The sequence below is a fragment of the Cherax quadricarinatus genome, chromosome 36, assembly GCF_038502225.1.
Source record: "Cherax quadricarinatus isolate ZL_2023a chromosome 36, ASM3850222v1, whole genome shotgun sequence".
NCBI classification, from domain to species: Eukaryota; Metazoa; Arthropoda; class Malacostraca; order Decapoda; family Parastacidae; genus Cherax; species Cherax quadricarinatus.
In genome coordinates this window covers 4,676,096-4,702,967 of record NC_091327.1, presented here as the reverse complement: position 1 = coordinate 4,702,967, position 26,872 = coordinate 4,676,096, and the positions used below count along the sequence as shown (strand labels likewise).

At 42.8% G+C, this 26,872-nt stretch overlaps 1 protein-coding gene across 1 annotated transcript in view; it reads right to left on the bottom strand.

Annotated features, from left to right (window-relative positions):
• LOC128691463 (macrophage mannose receptor 1) overlaps nucleotides 1–26,522 on the bottom strand; it is a 147,653-nt gene extending 121,131 nt beyond the window's left edge. Inside the window, exons 1-2 of the mRNA XM_070091637.1 lie at nucleotides 26,366–26,522; nucleotides 10,734–10,841 (exon numbers count right to left, since the gene is read on the bottom strand). Coding sequence (XP_069947738.1) covers nucleotides 10,734–10,819 — 86 coding nt within the window. The 5' untranslated portion in view covers nucleotides 10,820–10,841; nucleotides 26,366–26,522. The remainder of the gene's footprint in view (nucleotides 1–10,733; nucleotides 10,842–26,365) is intronic.
• Nucleotides 26,523–26,872: the final 350 nt, after the last annotated feature.

Below are 26,872 nucleotides of genomic sequence, written 5' to 3'. Positions count from 1 at the left end.
CATAGTACCATTGAATGCGCAATGCATTACTTTATATGACATTCTTTTGTATATAAAATTTCCTACACAATATGAATAAGACTGTCAGGTTTGGTTATATATTTATTTGGTGTTTAAGGTATGTTCCGATAGTTCTCTGTTTAGTTATATATATTGTTGTTGTCTAACATAAAGTTTTCACGGTTCTTGTTTTAAAATCAATGTTGTATACCACACATGTATACTGTGTTTTAAGTCAATTATGTATAACATACATGTATTACCTGGAGTTTACCTGGAGAGAGTTCCGGGGGTCAACGCCCCCGCGGCCCGGTCTGTGACCAGGCCTCCTGGTGGATCAGCGCCTGATCAACCAGGCTGTTGCTGCTGGCTGCACGCAAACCAACGTACGAGCCACAGCCCGGCTGATCAGGAACCGACTTTAGGTGCTTGTCCAGTGCCAGCTTGAAGACTGCCAGGGGTCTGTTGGTAATCCTCCTTATGTGTGCTGGGAGGCAGTTGAACAGTCTCGGGCCCCTGACACTTATTGTATGGTCTCTTAACGTGCTAGTGACACCCCTGCTTTTCATTGGGGGGATGGTGCATCGTCTGCCAAGTCTTTTGCTTTCGTAGTGAGTGATTTTCGTGTGCAAGTTCGGTACTAGTCCCTCTAGGATTTTCCAGGTGTATATAATCATGTATCTCTCCCTCCTGCGTTCCAGGGAATACAGGTTTAGGAACCTCAAGCGCTCCCAGTAATTGAGGTGTTTTATCTCCGTTATGCGCGCCGTGAAAGTTCTCTGTACATTTTCTAGGTCGGCAATTTCACCTGCCTTGAAAGGTGCTGTTAGTGTGCAGCAATATTCCAGCCTAGATAGAACAAGTGACCTGAAGAGTGTCATCATGGGCTTGGCCTCCCTAGTTTTGAAGGTTCTCATTATCCATCCTGTCATTTTCTACTGTGTTTTTTTAAATAAAAATATAAAAAAAAAATACTAAACAAACACAGTGAAATATATTTTTTTCGTTAGGTTCAGAATGATTTTGGCGAAATTATTGCATACACAAATTTTCACTTGTCCTATATGGCAAGATTATTATTATTATTATTATTATTATTATTATTATAATCAAGGGGGAAGCGCTAAACCCGGAGGATTATACAGCGCCTGGGGGGGGATGTGGAAGGCATTCAGGCTTAATTCGGGGAACTGGAGCACAGATCCAATTCCCTAAATCAAGAGCCCCTCACCAACATCAAGGAACCTTCCTTGAAGGGTATGGCAAGATGAGCGTTGCTATTGAAGCCAAGATCGCAAGTTCTGCCTATTCGGCACGACATATATATATATATATATATATATATATATATATATATATATATATATATATATATATATATATATATATATATATATATATATATTCATGCGCAGTATATTCGCAGACAGACTATTGTAACAATGCAGGACAAGCCACATGGTGATAGTAATCCTTAGCTCTAGATCTTTTGCACTCTCATTAGTCGTCAGGAGTTATGTAATGTTGCAAGACAGCAACAAGTAGGAAGGAAAATTCTCTGAGGCAAGACAGAAAGTATCAGTGGCAGCCCATGACACAGAGTGAGCGAACCATCACCGACCCTCACACCTTCCTACCCCGTCCCCTCACACCTTCCTACCCCGTCCCCTCACACCTTCCTACCCCGTCCCCTCACACCTTCCTACCCCGTCCCCTCACGCCTTCCTACCCCGTACCCTCACACCTTCCTACCCCGTCCCCTCACACCTTCCTACCCCGTCCCCTCACACCTTCCTACCCCGTCCCCTCACGCCTTCCTACCCCGTCCCCTCACACCTTCCTACCCCGTCCCCTCACACCTTCCTACCCCGTCCCCTCACACCTTCCTACCCCGTCAACCACACACCTTCCTACCCCGTCCCCTCACACCTTCCTACCCCGTCCCCTCACACCTTCCTACCCCGTCCCCTCACACCTTCCTACCCCGTCCCCTCACACCTTCCTACCCCGTCCCCTCACACCTTCCTACCCCGTCCCCTCACACCTTCCTACCCCGTCCCCTCACACCTTCCTACCCCGTCCCCTCACACCTTCCTACCCCGTCCCCTCACACCTTCCTACCCCGTCCCCTCACACCTTCCTGTGTAAGGAGAGGTGATCACCTCAGAGGTTTACTAAAAACAGGTTACAAAATACTAAGGAAAGGCAATATTCAGCCCAAACTGTATGTAATTGTTATCAAGTGACCTATTGTCATATGGAATAATTATACCTAACTGGTTAATACACCTCCAAACTGATGCTATATGTAAAACTGTAATATTATTCAGATTCACTAGTTATCACCCAATACTAACATAAGTCAGAGAATGTTCCAGAAGTGCCAGCAGAGAAGGAACTCTACACATATTTACCCACTACCCACTCCACATAGAACTCCACATATTTACCCACTACCCACTCCACATAGAACTCCACATATTTATCTACTACCCACTCCACATAGAACTCCACATATTTACCCACTACCCACTCCACATAGAACTCCACATATTTACCCACTACCCACTCCACATAGAACTCCACATATTTACCCACTACCCACTCCACATAGAACTCCACATATTTACCCACTACCCACTCCACATAGAACTCCACATATTTACCCACTACCCACTCCACATAGAACTCCACATATTTACCCACTACCCACTCCACATAGAACTCCACATATTTACCTACTACCCACATATTTACCTATCCTCTTCCATGACAATAGCACTGTTCTTTAATACCAGGACCACAGAGGTGATAAATCACTCTACCCGACTTTCCTAGGATATCCTAAGAAATTCGTACATCTGGTATTATGTAATTTGAAATAATTTCATATGCACTTGTATGCAGGGCCTAAGCAAACTTATTAATACTATGGAATTCCTTGTAAAAGTCAGTGCTGAAGGTGGAACGCGTTCTCCGATGGACAAAACGTTTGGAACAGTCTATCATAGTCTACCCTCACAACGAAACTAGAGAACCTGAGCGCTAACAAGGCCATAGTCTCCCCCGCACCCACCTAAGGTAATGGTAAACCTCCTGGTATTCTCTATGTACTGCGGTCCAGATGTATAGGATTCCCGATGAGCGAAACGTGAAGGAAAGTCATGGAGAATGCCTGGTCTGATGTCACCAAATTCTCACGAGGACCCGTTATATAATAAGCATTTCAGGGATTTTGTGAAGCATCCTTGCTGAATATTGTGCACAATTGACTCTACTAAATAACTGCCGAGTTTGTATATTCCATCATTTGAATTATATAAGGCATTCCTATCATGTCTGATGAGAGTGGATTCAATTATGTTTCTTTCCATAACATAACTATTGGGTATAACGACCTGAGCTGCTGCCCACTCCGTTGGATGATTGCAAGTATTAAAAATTGCATTTGACTCTTGAGCCGTCCTTACAGAGTACTAACAACCTGTCGGTATTTTATACCATTTTAATGCACAGAGTACTAATGTTGGGCTAATCTTATTTCAGGTGGTTTACCTGTCTCTGTGACGTACAAGTTAGAGCACTGTGTCCATGGAAACATGTCAACACCACCAACAATTTTGGATGGTCCCTTCTTAATCAACTTCTGCTTCACTCTCCAGCTGTTCTTGAAGACAATATTTATATTGAGCTTTATCAATGCATCTTGCAGGCTGGCAATATTTCAACTGCAATGTAAAACCAGTATATTTTTCCTGGGAGGTACTTCCCGAGGTTCAGTCCTATAGAAAGTCTTCCTGGCTGCCAATAATGTCATCTAAACAAAATTCCTAGGATATCTCAGTTTAGTTTTTTTTTTTTTTTTTTATTTGCCGGTACTCTCCCGGCCCGGGTCTTTTCCAAGTAGTGGTGACCCGGCCTTGGCTCCCTATCTGGGGAGTGTCTCGAGACTTAAGTCTCCCATGGGAGGAGGTACAAGTACCCCCTCATCTTTGGGACCAACTGTCCCCAGGCCTAGCCACATTCCCCGCCCTCACGGGGCTCGTAGGGAGAAGCTAGGCCTCTGGTCTGCCATCTGCCCCGCCCTAAAAGGGCTCGTGGGGATGGCAGTCTTATGAGCTGCAGATGGTAGCAAGCTCAGGCTCAGATTAGTTTCTATGCTGAACATTTCATTAATTTTATCATTTTTTTATTATCATTCCAGGCTACATATATGTAAAGCTCTCAAGAAAATTATAAGGAAAACACTCATTTTAACCTTCCATTACCGTGGTTAGGTGATATATTTTTTTAAGAAAAAGAGAACAATGCCAGTAGTTTGTAGGATTATGTACTGGTGGTAAAAGGTTTGATGGGTAAAATTCCGGATGTCAATATCTATAGAGGGGCAACAGAAATATCAGGTCATTTTTTTTCAGTTGGATTACAGTGAGAGTAAAAGGTAGATGGAATACAAGGAGAATGGTATCAGCAAATAAGAGAGAGAGAGAGAGACAGAGAGAGAGAGAGAGAGAGAGAGAGAGAGAGAGACAGAGAGAGAGAGAGAGAGAGAGAGAGAGAGAGAGAGAGAGAGAGAGAGAGAGAGAGAGAGAGAGAGAGAGAGAGAGAGAGAGAGAGAGGGGAGGGGAGAGAGAGAGAGAAGAGACAGAGAGAGAGACAGAGAGAGAGAGAGAGAGAGAGAGAGAGAGAGAGAGAGAGAGAGAGAGAGAGAGAGAGAGAGAGAGAGAGAGAGAGAGAGAGAGAGAGAGAGAGGGAGGGAGAGGGAGACAGAGAGACAGAGACAGAGAGAGAGAAAGAGAGAGAGAGTGAGAGAGAGAGAGAGAGAGAGAGAGAGAGAGAGAGAGAGACAGAGTCAGAAAGAGAGAGAGAGAGAGAGAGAGGAGAGGGAGGGGAGAAGAAGAGAGACAGAGAGAGAGAGAGAGAGAGAGAGACAGAGAGACAGAGAGAGACAGAGAGAGAGAGAGAGAGAGAGAGAGAGAGAGAGAGAGAGAGAGAGAGAGAGAGAGAGAGAGAGAGAGAGAGAGAGAGAGAGAGAGAGAGAGAGAGAGAGAGAGAGAAGGAGAGAGAGAGAGAGACAGAGAGAGAGAGAGAGAGAGAGAGAGAGAGAGAGAGAGAGAGAGAGAGAGAGAGAGAGAGAGAGAGAGAGAGAGAGAGACAGAGAGAGAGACAGAGAGAGACAGAGACAGAGAGAGACAGAGAGAGAGAGAGAGAGAGAGAGAGAGAGAGAGAGACAGAGAGAGAGACAGAGAGAGAGAGAGAGAGAGAGAGAGAGAGAGAGAGAGGGAGTGAGAGGGAGTGAGAGAGTGAGAGAGAGAGAGAGAGAGAGAGAGGGAGAGAGAGAGAGAGAGAGAGAGAGAGAGAGAGAGAGAGAGAGAGAGAGAGAGAGAGAGAGAGAGAGAAGGTTTATACACTAAAGGAGGAGGCAATTAGGGTAAGATATAAGCAATTATTGGCAGAAAGATGGTTTAGTACAGGTGTTGAAGAGGTATGGGAAAGGTTCAAGAATGCAGTGTTAGAGTGTGCAGCAGAAGTTTGTGGATATGGGAGGGTGGGAGTGGGAATACAGAAGAGTGATCGGTGAAATGGTGAGATAAAGAGAGTAGTAAGAGAGAAAAAGTTAGGATATGAGAGAATTTAGCAAAAATATAAATAATACGAGAGAGAAGTAAAAAGAGAGTAAATGAGAGGGTGGGCGAGGTGCTGTCAACAAATTTTGCTGAGTTTAAAAAAAATTGGAATGAGATTAAGAAATTGAGAAAACATAGGGAATGAATGGATTTGATTGTTATTAGATGAGGAATTACTGGGAAAATGGAGGGAAAACTTTGAGGAACCGTTAAATGTTGATGAAGATATAGAAACTGTGATTTAGTCCGTTGGCCAGGGTGGTATAACATCTTTTAGGATTGAGGAAGAAGCGGATGTGTGTGTGTGGAGGAGGATAATGAAGCTGTGCGTATAACGAAAGATGGGTAGAGTTGCTGGGATTGATGGGACCAAGACAGAAATGTTAACAACAAGAGGGGATATAATTTTGAAATGGTTCATGCTTTTATTTAATAAAAGTATGAGAGAGGGGGAGGTTCCTGGGGACTGGCAGAGAGCATGCACAGTTCCTTCGCATAATGATAAAGGGGACAGAAAACTGTTAGAGATATAGGGGAATAAGCCTATTGAGTATACCTGGTAAGGTGTATGGTAGAGTTATCAATGAAAGAATAATGAGTAAGACAGAGAACAGGAGACTTTATGATGGGTAGATGCGTAGACCAAGTGTTTACAGCGAAGCATATAAGTGAACAGTATTTAGATAAGAGTAAACAAATTTACATTGTATTTATGGATTTGGAGAAGGCATGTGATAGAGTGGATAGGTAAGCATTGTGGCAGATGTTGTAAGCGTATGGAATAGGTGGTACGTTACTGAAAGCAGTTAAGAGGCTTTATAAGGATACTGAGGTTCAGGTTAAGGTATGTAGGAGAGAGGGACATTATTTCGCAGAGAGTGTAGGCCTTAGACAGGGATGTGTGATGTCACCATGGGTGTTTAATATATTTATTTATACATGGGGTTGTAAGAGGTGTGGGACTGAAAAATGAAATATCTAACACAAAGTGAGAGTTGTTAGTTTATTTTTGCTGATGACACTGTGCTTTAGGGAGATTCTGAAGAAATGTTGCTAAGGTTGGTAGATGAATTTGGGAGGGTTTGTAAAAGAAAGAAATTAAAAGCGAACATTGGAAAGAACAAGGTGATGAGAGTAATAAAAAAGTTTAAGTAATGAAAGATTGGAATTAGTTTGTAGGGAGGGAGTATGGAGGAAGTGAACGTGTTCATATAACTGGGAGTAGACTTGTTACCAGATGGATCTATGAAAGGCGCAGTGAACCATAGAAATTATGATGGAAAAAAAAGGTGAGTGGAGCACTGAAGAGTCTGTGGAAGTAAACAGAGGAATATATGAGAGTATAATGATACCAACACATCGTGTATGGGTGTGAAGCATGAGTAGTGAATGTTGTAACAAGGAGAAGGTTGGAGGTAGTGAAGATGTTGTGTTTGAGGACAATGTGCGGTGTGAAAATTATGCAGAGAATCCATAGCTTGGATAATAGAAGGAGGTGCGGGGTTTCTAAAAGTATTATCCAGAGAGATGAAGAAGAGTTGTTGAGGCGGCTCGGATATTTAGAGAAGATGGAACAGAATAGGATGACTTGGAGTGTGAACAAGATATCATTTATGAAGGGATTCAGGGAAACCGGTTAGCCTGAGTCCTTGAGTTGGGAAATACAGTGTCTTCGCTCTGAAGGACGGGAGGGGATGTTTGCAGGCTTGAACTATAGTACTGGCATGCCTCTGGCAAGACAGTGATATAGTGTGGGATGGTGAAGGTGAAAAGTAATGGTCTTAGTAACAAATGTTCAATGCTCTTTACGACTACATGTTCTATGTGACAAGTTTTCAGTGTTCTTTGCTACATGTTATATGAAAGAAGTATTCACTGTTATTACGTCTAACTTATTCTATGAGGCAAGTGTGCAGTATTCTTTATAACGACATGTTGTATGTGACAAGTGCTCAGTATTTTTTATAACTACATGTGATACCTGACAAGAGTTCACTGTTCCGTAAACGACAAGTTGTTCTAAATGACTCTGTAGAGAATCTTTAAATGCAAAATTAAATTCCTGGATTTATATCTTGAGTAAAAGTCAGAAACTGACGATTGAATGTTAGTTATGTTATTGTTGTTGTTTTACGTCCATGTAAATGAGTGAAAATTAAGTATTACAGTGCCCATTGTGTACCTCTATAATCTGTTAATACCTTTGTAACTTGTCATAATTGTGACTAGACCTACCTGGAGTTCATTACCTTTGTAACTTGTGAATTCATTACCTCTGTAACTTGCTCAGCTATCAAAACTTTGAGGCCCAGTCCCTGGACCCATTGTGTACCTCTGTAATCTTTTGACTACCGCCCACAGGATGGGTATGTGGTGCATAATAAACATATTAAACTAACTAACAGTGAAATATGAAATATGAATCATGTTAACATTGAACTTGGATATTACAAAGGATTCCTCTCCCTGGTACAGGTATGTTACTGTGGGACTTGGATAATACCAAGGCTTCTTACCTCCGACACAGGAATGTTACTATGGGACTTGGATAATAACAATGATTCTTACACCCGACACAGAAATGTTAGCATGGGACTGGGATTATAGCAAGGATTCTGACACCGACACAGGAATGATACTATGGGGCTTGGATAATACTTAGGATTCTTACCCCTGACTCAGTAATGTTACTATGGGACCTAGATAATACCAAGGATTCTTACCCGACACAGGAATGTTACTATGGGACTTGTATAATACCAAGGATTGTTAATCCTGACACAGGAATGTTACTATGGGACTTGGATAATACCAAGAATTCTTACTCGCGACACAGGAATTTTAGCATGAGATTAGGTAATACCAAGGATTCATACCCATAACACACGAACGAGAGCATGGGACTTGGATTATACCACGGATTCTTACTCCCAACAGGAATGTTACTATGAGACCTGGATAATATCCGAATCGGGATTGTTACTATGGGACTTCGGTAATACCAAGGATTCTTTACACCGACACAAGGATGTTACTATGGGACTTGGATAATACCAAGGATTCTTGCCTCCTACGCTAGAATGTTACTATGAGTCATGGATAATACCAAGGATTCTTAACCGACACTGGAATGTTACTATGGGACTTGGATAATATCAGGGATTCTAACCCCAGACACGGAAATGTTACTATGGGACTTGGATAATACCAAAGATTCTTGCCTCCTACACTAGAATGTTACTATGATTCATGGATAATACCAAGGATTCTTACCCCCGAAATAGGAATGTTACTACGGGACTTGGATAAAACCAAAGGATTCTTACCTCCGACACAGGAATCTTAGTACGGGAGTTGGATAATACCAAGGATTCTTACCCTATTCGGGAATGTTACTGTGGGATTTCGATAATACCAAGAATTCTTTACATCGACACAGGAATGTTTCTATGGAACTTGGATAATACCAAGGATTCTTAACCAACACTGGAATGTTTCTATGGAACTTGGATAATACCAAGGATTCTTAACCAACACTGGAATGTTTCTATGGAACTTGGATAATGCCAAGGATTCTTACCCCGACACAGGAATGTTAGCATGGGACCTGGATAATACCAAGTATTCTTTACACTGACACAGGAATGTTACTATGGGATTTGGATAATAGCAAGGATTGTTACCCCCGACACAGGAATGTTACCTTGGGATTGGATAATACCTATGATTCTGTCCCCGTTCACAGGAATGTTAGGGTGGGACTTGGATAATTCCAAGGTTTCTTACCCTTTACACAGGAATGTTACTATGGGACTTGGATAATACCTAGAATTCTTACTCGCGACACAGGAATTTTAGCATGAGACTTAGGTAATACCAAGGATTCATACCCATAGCACAGGAATGATAGCATGGGACTTGGATAATTCCAAGGATTCTTACCCTCGACACAGGAATGTTACTATGGGACTTGGATAATATCAAGGTGTCTTACCCCGACACAGGAATGTTGCTGTGGGACTTGGATAATAACAGAGACTCCTACTCCCGACACAGGAATGTTACTATGGGACTTGGATAATACCAAGAATTCTTACCCCGACTCAGAAATATTGCTGTGGGACTTGGATAATACCAAGGATTCTTATCCCTGACACAGGAATGTTACTATGGGACCTGGTTAATACCAAAGATTCTTACCCGACTCGGGAAAGTTACTATGGGATTTGGATAATACCAAAGGATTCTTACCGCTGACACAGGAATGTTATTGCGGGACTTGGATAATACGAAGGATTCTTACCCCGACACAGGACTGTTTCTATGGGAATTGGGTAATACCAAGGATTCTTATTACCGATACAGGAATTTTAACATGGGACTTGGATAATACCAAGGATTCTTACCCCTGACACAGTAATGTTACTAAGTGACTTGGATAATACCAAGGATTCTTACCCCTGACACAGTAATGTTACTAAGTGACTTGGATAATACCAAGGATTCTTCCCCGACACACGAATGTTTGTGAGGGACTTTGGTAATACCAAGGATTGTTATCCTGGACACAGGAATGTTACTATGGAACTTGGATAATACCAAGGATTCTAATCCCCGGCAGAGGAATGTTACTATGGGACTTGGATAATACCAAGGATTCTTACTCCCGACACAGGAATGTTAATATGGGACTTGGATAATACCGAGGATTCTAACCCCTGACACAATAATGTTATTATGGGACTTGGATAACATCATGGGTTCATACGCCGTTCACAGGAATGTTACTGTGGGACTGATTAATCTTCCAGGCAGTGAAATGTTACCATGGGACTTGAATAATAAACTGATTAATTTCCCAGGCAGTGGACTCTTACTATGGGACTTGGATAATACAATGATTAATCTCTCAGGCTGTGGAATGTTACTATGGGACTTGATAATACAATGATTAATCTCCCAGGCAGTGGAGTCTTACTATGGGACTTGGATAATGCAATGATTAATCTCCTAGGCAGTGGAATGTTACTATGGGACTTGGATAATACAATGATGAATGTCCCAGTCAGCTAAATGTCTTATTTCTGGCTTAAGTATTTGTTTGACTCGCCTGAAGCAAGAGTTGTTAGACACGTCAGTAGCGTCCACGTCAATGTTACTCTCGCCATTGTAGTAGTGTGTTTGTTTAGCATTTGCGCTTCTCACAGGTGATATCTGGAAATAAATTTAAAAATTGTATGTATTGCAGTGAAACAAAGAGTTGTAAACTTAAGCACACGGACATCGTCAAGCGTGGACACACGAACGCACTTTCACACACACAAATATACAAAAATCACACACAAACATACACACAAGTAAGTATAACAGTGAAGGCACTGCAATAGATCGAAGAATATCTGACAAGAAAGCAATAACGAGTCATAGTACTTGAGGAGGTGTCAGAGTAAGCCCCTGTGACGAGCGGGGTTCCACAGGGGTCAGTCCTAGGACCGGTGCTGTTTCTGGCATTTATGAATGACATGACGGAAGAGACATACTAAGAAGTGTCCCTGTTTGCAGACGATGTTAAGCTAATGCGGATAATTCAACCGGATATAGATCAGGCAGGAATACAAAGGGATCTGGGCAGGCTACAAGCCTAGTCCAGCAACTGGCTCCTGTAGTTTAACCCAAAAAGTACACAGTCATGAATATTGGAGAAGCGCAAAGAAAACCGCAGACAGAGTACAGGCTAGGGGGCCACAGAAAACAAACCTCACTCAAGGAAAAGGATCCTGGCGTGAGTATAATTCCGAGCATATCTCCTGAGGCTCATATCAACCTGATAAATGCTGCAGCATATGGGCTCCTAGCAAACCTAAGAATAGCGTTCTGGCACCTCAGAAAGGAATCGTTCAGGACTGTACACCGTGTTCGTCAGACTCATATTGGAGTATGCAACACCAGTGTGGAACCCACACCTGGTTACGCATGTCAAGAAATTAGAGAAAATGAAAAGGTTTGCAACGAGACTAGTCCCGGAGCTAAGGGGTATGTCCTACGAGGAGAGGTTAAGGGAAATCGACTGGACGACACTAGAGAACAGGAGAGATAGATATGACATGATAACGACATATAAAATACTGAGAGGAATTGACAAGGTGGATAGGGACAGAATGTTTCAGAGATGGAACACAGAAACAAGGGGCCAGAAATGAAAGCTGAAGACTCGCATGAATCACAAGATGTTAGGAAGTATTTCTTCAGTCGTAGAGTTGTCGGGAATGCAATAGCCTGGAGAGTGTTGCAATGGAGGCAGGATCCATACATAGCTTTAAGAAAAAGTATGATGAAGATCTTGGAGCAGGGAGAGAGTAGACCTAGTAGCGACCAATGAAGAGATGGGGCCAGGAGCTATGACTGGACTCAAGAAACCACAATTAGGTGAATACATTTACATACAAGCACACACACACACACAGTGCTATTTCTGGTATATGTGAATGACATGATGGAAGTGTTAGACTCAGGAGTGTCCCTGTTCGCAGATGATGTGAAGTTAATGAGGAGAATTAAATCAGATGAGGATCGTGTAGGACTTCAAAGACGCCTGGACAGGCTGGACACCTGGTCCAGCAACTGGCTTCTCGAATTTAACCCTGCAAAATGCAGTCATGAAGATCGGGGAAGAGCAAAGAAGACCGCAGACGGAATATAGGCTAGGTTGCCAAAGACAGCAAATCTCGCTCACGGGGAAAGATCTTGGGACGAGTATAACACCGATCACGTCTCCGGAAGCATACATCAACCAGATAACTGCTGCAGTATATGGGCGCCTGGCAAACCTGAGAATAGCGTTCCGATACCTTAGTAAGAAATCGTTCAAGACGCTGTACACCGTGTACGTCAGGCCCATACTTGACCCGCACTTGATCAAGCACGCCAAAAAATTAGAGAAAGTGAAAAGGTTTGCGACAAGGTTAGTTCCAGAGCAAAGAAAAAAGGTTAAGGGAAATCGGCCTGACGACACTGGAGGACAGGAGGGTTAGGGGAGACATGATAACTACATACAAAATACTGCGTTGAATAGACAAGGTGGACAGAGACAGGATGTTCCAGAGAGGGGACACAGAAACAAGGGGTCAAAATTGAAAGTTGAAGACCCAGATGAGTCAAAGGGATGTTAGGAAGTATTTCTTCAGCCATAGAGCAATCAGTGAGTGAAGTAGCCTAGCAAGTGAGGTAGCGGAGGCAGGAACCATACATAGCTTTAAGATGAGGTATGATAAAGCTCATGGAGCAGGGAGAGAGAGGACCTAGTAGCTATCAGTGAAAAGGCGGGGCCATGAGCTGAGTCTCGACCTCTGCAACCACAATTAGGTGAGTATACACACACACACACACACACACACACACACACACACACACACACACACACACACACATACACACAGATAGTGGGAGGAGAGGGGAAGGAGGAGTTGCACTGCTCATTAAAAACCGGTGGAGATTTGAGAAAATGGAAGGAATGGATGGCACGGGCGAAAGGGACTACTTAATAGGAACAATCCAGTCTGAGGGCCATAAGGTGGTAATTGCAGTAATGTACAACCCACCACAGAACTGCAGGAGGCCAAGAGAAGAATACGACGAGAGCAACAGAGCAATGGTCGACACACTAACCGTGGTGGCCAGAAGAGCACACATGGGGGAACCAAAGTTACTAGTTATGGGTGATTTCAATCACAAGGAGATTAACTGGGAAAACTTGGAGCCCCATGGGGGTCCCGAAACATGGAGAGCCAAGATGATGGATGTGGTACTGGAAAATCTCATGCATCATCATGTTAGAGACACTACCAGAGAGAGAGGTGAGGATGGCCCAGCAAGACTGGACCGTGTATTCACCTTGAGTGAATCGGACATCGAGGATATTATGCATGAAAGGCCTCTTGGAGCTAGTGATCATGTGGTTCTGCGCTTTGACAACATAGTTGAGCTACAAGTGGAGAGAGTAGCAGGAATAGGATGGGAAAACCAAACTACAAAATGGGGGACTACACAGGCATGAGGAACTTCCTGCAAGACGTTCAGTGGGAAAGGGAACTGACAGGAAAACCAGTACAAGAAATGATGGACTACGTAACAACAAAATGTAAGGAGACAGAGGTGAAGTTTGTTCCCAAGGGAAACAAAATTAATGAAAAGACCAGAACGAGTCCATGGTTCACCCATAGGTGTAGGGAGGCAAAAACTAGGTGTACTAGAGAATGGAAAAGGTACAGAAGACAAAGGACCCAGGAAAATAAAGAGATCAGCCGAAGAGCCAGAAACGAATATGCACAGATAAGAAGGGAGGCTCAGCGACAACACGAAAATGACATAGCGTCGAAAGTCAAGTCTGATCCGAAGCTGTTGTATAGCCACATCAGGAGGAAAAAACAGTCAAGGACCATGTAATCAGACTGAGGAAGGATAATGGGGAGTCCACAAGAAATGACAAAGAGGTATGTGAGGAGCTCAACATGAGATTTAAAGAAGTATTTACAGTGGAAGCAGGTAGGACTCCAGGAAATCAGAACAGGGAAGTACACCAACCATTGCTGGATGAGGTACACCAAGGAGGAGGTGAAGACGCTACAATGTGAACTTGATACCTCAAAGGCGGTGGGACCAGACACCATCTGTCTGTGGTTCCTTAGAGAGGGAGCAGAGATGCTGTGAGTGCCACTAACAAAGATCTTCAACACATCCATTCAAACTGGGTAACTACCTGAGGTATGGAAGATGGCAAATGTAGTCCCAGTTTTTAAAAAAAGAGACCGTCACGAGGCATTAAACTACAGACATGTGTCACTAACGTGTATAGTATGCAAAGTCATGGAGAAGATCATCAGGAAGAGAGTGGTGGAGCACCTGGAATGAAACAAGCGTATAATCGACAACCAGCACGGATTCAGGGAAGGAAGTAAGACAGAAGTTAGACATGAGAGTGAGGGGTGGATAGACTTCATTTTCTTGGACTGCAAGGTCTTCGACACAGTTCCTCACAAGAGATTAATGCAAAAGCTAGAGGATCAGGCACACATAACAGGAAAGGCACTGCAATGGATCACAGAATACCTGACAGGGCAGCAACAACGAGTCATGGTACGTGACGAGGTGTCAGAGTGGGCGCCGGTGGTGACATGCGGGGTTCCACAGGGGTCAGTCCTAGGACCTATGCTGTTTTTGGTGTATGTAAATGACATAACGGAAGGGTGTATATATGTTGGTAGAATTACCGACAATATGTAAAGTAAAAGGACACAAGTGCAACTAATGTGGCACTTTACTGTGGCAACGTATCGCTCTCCAGGAGCTTTGTCAAGTCGTTACGGCTTGACAAAGCTCCTGGAGAGTGAAACGTTGCCACAATAAAATGGCACATTAGTTGCACTTGTTCTTTTTTACATTACATAAAGGAAGGGATAGACTCAGAAGTGTGCTTGACTGCAGATGATGTGAAGTTAATGAGGAAAATCAAATTGGACGAGGATCAAGCAGGACTACAAAGAGACATGGACAGGCTACAAGCCTGGTCCAGCAACTGGCTCCTTGAGTTTAACCCTGCCAAATGAAAAGTCATGAAGATTGAGGAAGGGCAAAGAAGACCGCAGACACAGTGTAGTCTAGGTGGCCAAAGACTGTAAACCTCACTCAAGGAAAAAGACCTTAAGGTGAGTATAACACCGAGCACATCTCCTGAGGCGCACATCAATCGGATAACTGGTGCAGCACACGGGCGCCTGGCAAACCTAAGGATAGCGTTCCGATACCTCAGTAATGAATCGTTCAAGACTCTGTACACCATATACGTCAGGCCCATACTGGAGTATGCAGCACCAGTTTGGAATCCACACCAGGTCAAGCACGTCAAGAAATTAGAGAAAGTGCAAAGGTTCGCAACAAGATTAGTCCCAGAGCTAAGGGGATTGTCCTACGAAGGAAGGTTAAGGGAAATTTGCCTGACGACACTGGAGGACAGGAGGGTCAGGTGAGACATGATAACGACATACAAACACTGCGCGGAATAGACAAGGTGGACAAAGACAGGATGTTCCAGAGATGGGACACAGAAACAAGGGGTCACAATTGGAAGTTGAAGACTCAGGTGAATCAAAGGGATGTTACGAAGTGTTTCTTCAGTCATAGAGTGGAATAGCCTAGAAAGTGGCGTAGTGGAGGCGGGAACCATACATAGTTTTAAGACGAGGTTTGATAAAGCTCATGGAGCAGGGAGAGAGAGGACCTAGCAGTAATCAGTGAAGAGGCGGGGCCAGGAGCTATGACTCGACCCCTGTAGCCACATATAGGTGAGTTCAAATAGGTGAGTGTACACACACACAAACACACACACACACACATACACACACAAACACACACACACACACACACACACACACACACACACACACACACACACACACACACACACACACACACACACACACACACACAAACACACACACAAACACACACTATACAACACCAGTTTGGGACCCACACCTGGTCAAGGACGTCAAGAAATTAGAGAAAGTGCAAAGGTGTTTACAACAAGACTAGGCTCAGAGCTAAGGTCAATGTCCTACAAAGAAAGGTTAAGGGAAATCGGCCTGACGACACTGGAGGACAGAAGGAATAGGGAAAACTTGATAACGACATGAAATACTGCGAGGAATTGACAAGGTGGACAAAGACAGGATGTTCCAGATATGGGATACAGAAATAAGGGGTCAAAATTGGAGGTTAAGATAAGATTTCGTTCGGATTTTTAACTCCAGAGGGTTAGCCACCCAGGATAACCCAAGAAAGTCAGTGCGTCATCGAGGACTGTCTAACTTATTTCCATTGGGGTCCTCAAATCTTGTCCCCCAGGATGCCACCCACACCAGTCGACTAACACTCAGGTACCTATTTGCTGCTAAGTGAACAGGACAATAGGTGTAAGGAAACGTGTCGAAATGTTTCCACCCGCCGGGAATCGAACCCGGGCCCTCCGTGTGTGAAGCGGGAGCTTTAGCCACCAGGCCACCGGGCCACTCGGATGAATCACAGGGATGTTACGAAGTGTTTCTTCAGTCATAGAGTAGTCAGGAAGTGAAATAGTCTGGAAATTGACTTAGTGAAGGCAGGAGCCATACATAGTTTTGAGACGAGGTTTGATAAAGTTTATGGTGCAGGGAGATAGAGGACCTAGTAGCGATCAGTGAAGAGCAGGGGCCAGGAGCTATGACTCGACCGATGCAATCACAAATAGGTGAGTACACACTAACAACAATCTTCAACACATCTATTGAAACAGGGCAATTGCCTAAGATATGGAAGACAGCAAATGTAGTCTCTATCTTAAGAAAGGCAGGTTCCATTAAACTACAGATCAGTGTCACTGACACGCATGGTATGCAAAGACATGGAGAAGCTTATCAGGAATGAGTTGATAACCAGCAAGGTTTCAGACTGGGGAAATCCTGTGTCACAGACCTCCTGGAGTTTTACAGCAAGGCGACAGAAGTAAGGTAGGGGAGAGAGGGGTGGGCAGACTGCATTTTCTTGGACTGTATGAAGGCTTTCGACACAGTTCCGCACAAAACATAAGTGCAAAAGCTAGAGGAGCAGGCAGGAATAACAGGAAAGGCACTGAAATGGATTTGAAAATACCGTTCAGGAAGGAAACAATGAGTGATGGCACGTGACGAGATATCAGAGAGGGCGCCTGTGACAAGCGGGGTTCCACAGGGGTGCTGTTTCTGGTGTATGTGAATGACATGATGAAAGGGATATATTCAGAGGTATCCCTGTTTGCAGACGACGTGAAGCTAATGGGGAGAGTTCATGTGGTTGAAAATCAGGTAGAACTACAAAGGGATCTGGACAGGCTGCAGGCCTGGTTTAACAACTGGCTCCTGGAGTTTAACCTCACCGAGTGCAAAGCCATGATGATTGGGGAAGGTCAAAGAAGATTTCAGGGAGAGTACAGGCTAGGGGGCCAAGAACTTCGAACCTTTCAAAAGGGAAAGGATTTTGGAGTAAGTAAAATACCGAACACATCAACTGAAGCGCACATCGACCAAATAACTGCTGCATCATATGGGACACATGGCAATCTTAAGAATAGCGTTTCGATACCTTAGCGAGGAATCGCTCAAGACTCTGAACATCGTGTACGTCAGGCCCATATTGGAGTATGGAGCACCAGTATGGAACCCACACCTGGTCAAGCACGTCAAGAAATTAGAGAAAGTGCAAAGGTTTGCAACAAGGCTAGTCCCGGAGCTAAGGGGAATGTCCTAAGAAGAAAAGTTAAGGGAAATCTTGACCTGACAGCAGAAGACATTGGGGTCACATGATAACGAAATATAAAACAGTGAGAGGAATTGACAAGGTAGATTAGGATAGGATGTTTCAGAAATGAGACAAAACAACAAGCTGTCACAATTGGAATTTGAAGACTCAGATGAGTCTCAGGGATATTAGAAAGTATTTTTTTCAGCCATTGAGTTGTCAGGAATTAGAACAATCTGGAGCGGGATGTAGTGGACGCAGTATCCATTTGTAGGTTTAAGAAGAGATACGATAAAGCTCATGGAATAGTGAGAGAGTGGGCCTAGCAGTGACTAGGGAAGAGACCAGGCTAGGAGCTGTGACTCAACTCATACAACTACAAATAGGTAACTACACACACACAACCACACAACCTGCAAAAAATAATTAGGAGAGTACACACACGGACACAAACTACAACTACTACTGTATTTTCTCCAAGCTACTGAACAATTCTCAGGAGACTGGAATGGGAGAGAGAATTGTTGTCTTAGAGATATTTGAGTTGAAGTTTAAGATGACCGTGAAGACTGTGAAGCTGTAGAGGAAGTAGATCGACTACTGTGATAAGAGTGAAGGTTGAAGACGATCAATATCAAGGTTCGTGGTGGGAGGTTTCGTATATTCAATAAAGGTTGCCTTCTAATGTTTGCTACATCGTTATTTACCGTGCCTAGGAGATCATGCGTCGTGCTGGGGCTCATAGTTACCCCCGGTACTGGTCGCTTGTGCTAATGACTGAATCTAGCACATACTCCCACACTTATAGCGTTGATGTTGTCAACTATCATCAGCCTATTACGTAAATTATACATTTGCTCCATTTTCAAGCTGTACTCTATAACTTCCCTTGCTCTACAGATTATTATTAACTTTCAAGCATGTAGATGGATGACCAGGAACTCTGACTCACGGGATTCCTTACTTCTAATTGAGAATAGTGGGTGCGAGAGGTGGTATGATGTGGGGTATAACAAATGTGTATGATACAGGTGGTATAATGTGTGGTATAACAGATGTGTATGGTACAGGTGGTATGATGTGGGGTATAATATATGTGTATGGTACTGGTGGTATGATGTGGGGTATAACAGATGTGTATGGTACAGGTGGTATGATGTGGGGTATAACAAATGTGTAAGGTACAGGTGATATGATGTGGGGTATAACTTATGTGTATGGTACAGGTGGTATGATGTGGGGTATAACAGAGGTGTATGGTACAGGTGGTATGATGTGGGGTATAACAGAGGTGTATGGTACAGGTGTTATGATGTGGGGTATAACAGATGTGTATGGTACAGGTGGTATGATGTGGGGTATAACAGATGTGTATGGTACAGGTGGTATGATGTGGGGTATAACAGATGTGTATGGTACAGGTGATATGATGTGGGGTATAACAGATGTGAATGGTACAGGTGGTATGATGTGGGGTGTAACAGAGGTGTATGGTACAGGTGGTATGATGTGGGGTATAACAGATGTGTATGGTACAGGTGGTATGATGTGGGGTATAACAGATGTGTATGGTACAGGTGGTATGATGTGGGGTATAACAGATGTGTATGGTACAGGTGGTATGATGTGGGGTATAACAGATGTGTATGGTACAGGTGGTATGATGTATGGTACAGGTGGTATGATGTATGGTACAGGTGGAATGATGTGCGGTACAGGTGGTATGATGTATGGTGCAGGTGGTATGATGTATGGTACAAGTGGAATGATGTATGATACAGGTGGTATGATGTGGGGTACAGGTGGTATGATGTATAGTACAGCTTGTATGATGTATGGTACAGGTGGTATGATGTATGGTACAGGTGGTATGATATATGGTACAGGTGGTATGATGTATGGTACAGGTGGTATGGTGTATGGTACAGGTGGTATGATATATGGTACAGGTGGTATGATGTATGGTACAGGTGGTATGATGTGGGGTACAGATGGTATGGTGTACGGTACAGGTGGTATGGTATACGGTACAGGTGGTATGATGTATGGTACAGGTGGTATGTGGGGTACAGGCGGTATGATGTATGGTAAAGGTGGTACGATTTATAGTACAGGTGGTATGATGTATGGTACAGGTGGTATGATGTATGGTACAGGTGGTATGATGTGGGGTACAGATGGTATGGTGTACGGTACAGGTGGTATGGTATACGGTACAGATGGTATGATGTATGGTACTGGTGGTATGTAAGGTATAGGCGGTATGATGTATGGTAGATGTGGTTCTATGTATGGTACAGGTGGTATGATGTATGGTACAGGTGGTATGTGGGGTACAGGCAGTATGATGTATGGTAAAGGTGGAACGATGTATGGTACAGGTGGTATGATGTATGGTAAAGGTTGTATGATGTATGGTACAGGAGATATGATGTGTGGTAAAAGTGTTATGATGTATGCTACAGGTGGTATGTGGGGTACAGGCAGTATGATGTATGGTAAAGGTGGTACGATGTATGGTACAGTTGATATGATGTATGGCACAGGTGGTATGATGTATGGTACAGGTGTTATGTGGGGTAAAGGCGGTATGATGTATGGTACAGGTGGTATGATGTATGGTACAGGTGGTATGATGTATGGTACAGGTGGTATGATGTATGGTACAGGTGTTATGTGGGGTACAGGCGGTATGATGTATGGTACAGGTGGTATGATGTATGGTGCAGGTGGAATGATGTATGGTACAGGCGGTATGATGTATGGTACAGGTGGTATGATGTATGGTACAAGTGGTATGATGTATGGTACAGGTGGTATGATGTATGGTACAGGTGGTATGATGTATGGTACAGGTGGTATGATGTATGGTACAGGTGGTATGATGTATGGTACAGGTAGTATGATGTATGGTACAGGTGGTATGATGTATGGTACAGGTGGTATGATGTATGGTACAAGTGGTATGATGTATGGTACAGGAGGTATGATGTATGGTACAGGTGATATGATGTATGGTACAGGTGGTATGATGTATGGTGCAGGTGGTATGATGTATGGTACAGGCGGTATGATGTATGGAACAGGTGGTATGATGTATGGTACAGGTGGTATTATGTATGGTACAGGTGGTATGATGTATGGTGCAGGTGGTATGATGTATGGTACAGGTGGTATGATGTATGGTACAGGTGGTATGATGTATGGTACAGGTGGTATGATGTATGGTACAGGTAGTATGATGTATGGTACAGGTGGTATGATGTATGGTAGAGGTGGTATGATGTATGGTGCAGGTGGTATGATGAATGGTATAGGCGGTATGATGTATGGAACAGGTGGTATGATGTATGGTACAGGTGGCATGATGTATGGTACAGGTGGTATGATGTATGGTACAGGTGGTATGATGTATGGTACAGGTGGTATGATGTATGGTACAGGTGGTATGATGTATGGTGCAGGTGGTATGATGTATGGTACAGGTAGTATGATGTATGGTACAGGTGGTATGATGTATGGTACAGGTGGCATGATGTATGGTACAGGTGGTATGATGTATGGTACAGGTGGTATGATGTATGGTACAGGTGGTATGATGTATGGTACAGGTGGTATGATGTATGGTACAGGTAGTATGATGTATGGTAGAGGTGGTATGATGTATGGTACAGGTAGTATGATGTATGGTACAGGTAGTATGATGTATGGTACAGGTAGTATGATGTATGGTACAGGTAGTATGCTGTATGGTACAGGTAGTATGATGTATGGTACAGGTAGTATGATGTATGGTACAGGTAGTATGATGTATGGTACAGGTAGTATGATGTATGGTACAGGTAGTATGCTGTATGGTACAGGTAGTATGATGTATGGTACAGGTAGTATGATGTATGGTACAGGAAGTATGATGTATGGTACAGGTAGTATGATGTATGGTACAGGGAGTATGATGTATGGAACAGGTAGTATGATGTATGGTACAGGTGGTATGATGTATGGTACAGGTAGTATGATGTATGGTACAGGTAGTATGATGTATAGTACAGGTGGTATGATGTATGGTACAGGTGGTATGAAGTATGGTACAGGTGGTATGATGTATGGTACAGGTAGTATGATGTATGGTACAGGTAGTATGATGTATGGTACAGGTAGTATGATGTATGGTACAGGTAGTATGATGTATGGTACAGGTAGTATGATGTATGGTACAGGTGGTATGATGTATGGTACAGGTAGTATGATGTATGGTACAGGTAGTATGATGTATGGTACAGGTGGTATGATGTATGGTACAGGTGGTATGATGTATGGTACAGGTGGTATGATGTATGGTACAGGTAGTATGATGTATGGTAGAGGTGGTATGATGTATGGTACAGGTGGTATGATGTATGGTACAGGTGGTATGATGTATAGTACAGGTAGTATGATGTATGGAATAGGCGGTATGATGTATGGTACAGGTAGTATGATGTATGGAACAGGTGGTATGATGTATGGTACAGGTAGTATGATGTATGGTACAGGTAGTATGATGTATGGTACAGGTGGTATGATGTATGGTACAGGTAGTATGATGTATGGTACAGGTAGTATGATGTATGGTACAGGTAGTATGATGTATGGTACAGGTGGTATGATGTATGGTACAGGTGGTATGATGTATGGTACAGGTAGTATGATGTATGGTACAGGTAGTATGATGTATGGTACAGGTGGTATGATGCATGGTACAGGTAGTATGATGTATGGTACAGGTGGTATGATGTATGGTACAGGTGGTATGATGTATGGTACAGGTGGCATGATGTATGGTACAGGTGGTATGATGTATGGTACAGGTAGTATGATGTATGGTACAGGTGGTATGATGTATGGTACAGGTGGTATGATGTATGCTACAGGTGGTATGATGTATGGTACAGGTGGTATGATGTATGGTACAGGTGGTATGATGTATAATACAGGTAGTATGATGTATGGTACAGGTGGTATGATATATGGTACAGGTAGTATGATGTATGGTACAGGTGGTATGATGTATGGTACAGGTGGCATGATGTATGGTACAGGTGGTATGATGTATGGTACAGGTGGTATGATGTATGGTACAGGTAGTATGAAGTATGGTACAGGTAGTATGATGTATGGTACAGGTGGTATGATCTATGGTACAGGTAGTATGATGTATGGTACAGGTAGCATGATGTATGGTACAGGTAGTATGATGTATGGTACAGGTGGTATGATGTATGGTACAGGTAGTATGATGTATGGTAGAGGTAGTATGATGTATGGTAGAGGTAGTATGATGTATGGTAGAGGTAGTATGATGTATGGTACAGGTGGTATGATGTATGGTACAGGTAGTATGATGTATGGTAGAGGTAGTATGATGTATGGTACAGGTAGTATGATGTATGGTACAGGTAGTATGATGTATGGTAGAGGTAGTATGATGTATGGTACAGGTGGTATGATGTATGGTACAGGTGGTATGATGTATGGTAGAGGTGGTATGATGTATGGTACAGGTGGTATAATGTATGGTACAGGTAGTATGATGTATGGTACAGGTAGTATGATGTATGGTACAGGTAGTATGATGTATGGTACAGGTAGTATGATGTATGGTACAGGTGGTATGATGTATGGTACAGGTGGTATGATGTATGGTACAGGTAGTATGATGTATGGTACAGGTGGTATGATGTACGGTACAGGTGGTATGATGTATGGTACAGGTAGTATGATGTATGGTACAGGTAGTATGATGTATGGTACAGGTAGTATGATGTATGGTACAGGTAGTATGATGTATGGTACAGGTAGTATGATGTATGGTACAGGTGGTATGATGTATGGTACAGGTAGTATGATGTATTGTACAGGTAGTATGATGTATGGTACAGGTAGTATGATGTATGGTACAGGTAGTATGATGTATGGTACAGGTAGTATGATGTATGGTACAGGTGGTATGATGTATGGTACAGGTGGTATGATGTATGGTACAGGTGGTATGATGTATGGTACAGGTAGTATGATGTATGGTACAGGTGGTATGATGTATGGTACAGGTAGTATGATGTATGGTACAGGTAGTATGATGTATGGTACAGGTAGTATGATGTATGGTACAGGTGGTATGATGTATGGTACAGGTAGTATGATGTATGGTACAGGTGGTATGATGTATGGTACAGGTAATATGATGTATGGTACAGGTAGTATGATGTATGGTACAGGTAGTATGATGTATGGTACAGGTGGTATGATGTATGGTACAGGTAGTATGATGTATGGTACAGGTGGTATGATGTATGGTACAGGTGGTATGATGTATGGTACAGGTGGTATGATGTATGGTACAGGTAGTATGATGTATGGTACAGGTGGTATGATGTATGGTACAAGTAGTATGATGTATGGTACAGGTAGTATGATGAATGGTACAGGTAGTATGATGTATGGTACAGGTGGTATGATGTATGGTACAGGTAGTATGATGTATGGTACAGGTGGTATGATGTATGGTACAGGTAGTATGATGTATGGTACAGGTAGTATGATGTATGGTACAGGTAGTATGATGTATGGTACAGGTGGTATGATGTATGGTACAGGTAGTATGATGTATGGTACAGGTGGTATGATGTATGGTACAGGTGGTATGATGTATGGTACAGGTGGTATGATGTATGGTACAGGTGGTATGATGTATGGTACAGGTGGTATGATGTATGGTACAGGTGGTATGATGTATGGTACAGGTGGTATGATGCATGGTACAGGTGGTATGATGTATGGTACAGGTGGTATGATGTATGGTACAGGTGGTATGATGTATGGTACAGGTGGTATGATGTATGGTACAGGTAGTATGATGTATGGTACAGGTGGTATGATGTATGGTACAGGTAGTATGATGTATGGTACAGGTGGTATGATGTATGGTACAGATAGTATGATGTATGGCACAGGTAGTATGATGTATGGTACAGGTAGTATGATGTATGGTATAGGTAGTATGATGTATGGTACAGGTAGTATGATGTATGGTACAGGTGGTATGATGTATGGTACATGTGGTATGATGTATGGTACAGGTAGTATGATGTATGGTACAGGTGGTATGATGTATGGTACAGGTGGTATGATGTATGTTACAGGTAGTATGATGTATGGTACAGGTGGTATGATGTATGGTACAGGTGGTATGATGTATGGTACAGGTGGTATGATGTATGGTACACGTAGTATGATGTATGGTACAGGTGGTATGATGTATGGTACAGGTGGTATGATGTATGGTACAGGTAGTATGATGTATGGTACAGGTGGTATGATGTATGGTACAGGTGGTATGATGTATGGTACAGGTAGTATGATGTATGGTACAGGTGGTATGATGTATGGTAGAGGTAGTATGATGTATGGTACAGGTAGTATGATGTATGGTACAGGTAGTATGATGTATGGTACAGGTGGTATGATGTATGGTACAGGTAGTATGATGTATGGTACAGGTAGTATGATGTATGGTACAGGTAGTATGATGTATGGTACAGGTAGTATGATGTATGGTACAGGTAGTATGATGTATGGTACAGGTAGAATGATGTATGGTACAGGTAGTATGATGTATGGTACAGGTAGTATGATGTATGGTACAGGTAGTATGATGTATGGTACAGGTGGTATGATGTATGGTACAGGTAGTATGATGTATGGTACAGGTGGTATGATGTATGGTACAGGTAGTATGATGTATGGTACAGGTAGTATGATGTATGGTACAGGTGGTATGATGTATGGTACAGGTAGTATGATGTATGGTACAGGTGGTATGATGTATGGTACAGGTGGTATGATGTATGGTACAGGTGGTATGATGTATGGTACAGGTGGTATGATGTATGGTACAGGTAGTATGATGTATGGTACAGGTGGTAATATGTATGGTACAGGTAGTATGATGTATGGTACAGGTGGTATGATGTATGGTACAGGTAGTATGATGTATGGTACAGGTGGTATGATGTATGGTACAGGTGGTATGATGTATGGTACAGGTGGTATGATGTATGGTACAGGTGGTATGATGTATGGTACAGGTAGTATGATGTATGGTACAGGTGGTATGATGTATGGTACAGGTGGTATGATGTATGGTACAGGTAGTATGATGTATGGTACAGGTAGTATGATGTATGGTACAGGTGGTATGATGTATGGTACAGGTAGTATGATGTATGGTACAGGTGGTACATAAATACAATAAACGATGACTGTTTATCACATATGAAAAATGAACGTATATTACATGTATATTTATATTCCAATCCTATGAAACACAAATTATGAAAAATGTATAGATATGTATATAATATTACACTGGTCAAAATATTGTATTGACTCACCAAGAGAGTGTGTAGGTGACAGCTAAGTTGAAAGTGGAGTGTGTATAGTTGTAATGGATCGTCACTGTCTTTAAGATAACACAAGGTTATCTCACTCATATGTTGTGTTTCCACAGCTTCTCTCACCCTCACTCTTACTCTTCCCCCCCAGAGTTATATCTGCGTAATATTTTAATAATTATCTCTGCCACTGCGTCACCTCAGATGGTTAGAACATATTTCAGGAATATATTCCTTTAGGAAAAAAACACAAGCAAGGAACGATAAATATATAGAGAATAAAAGTTGTTTATAAAATACACAAGATATCACACTCGTTCATATGTTAAAAAATGTAGCCTAGAGTGTAGGAAGACAGCTGTGTAGCTCCCAGGGTGGTTGTGTCTTATCCCAGGTGAGTGTAGCTCCCAGGGTGGTTGTGTCTTATCCCAGGTGAGTGTAGCTCCCATGGTGGTTGTGTCTTATCCCAGGTGAGTGTAGCTCCCAGGGTGGTTGTGTCTTATCCCA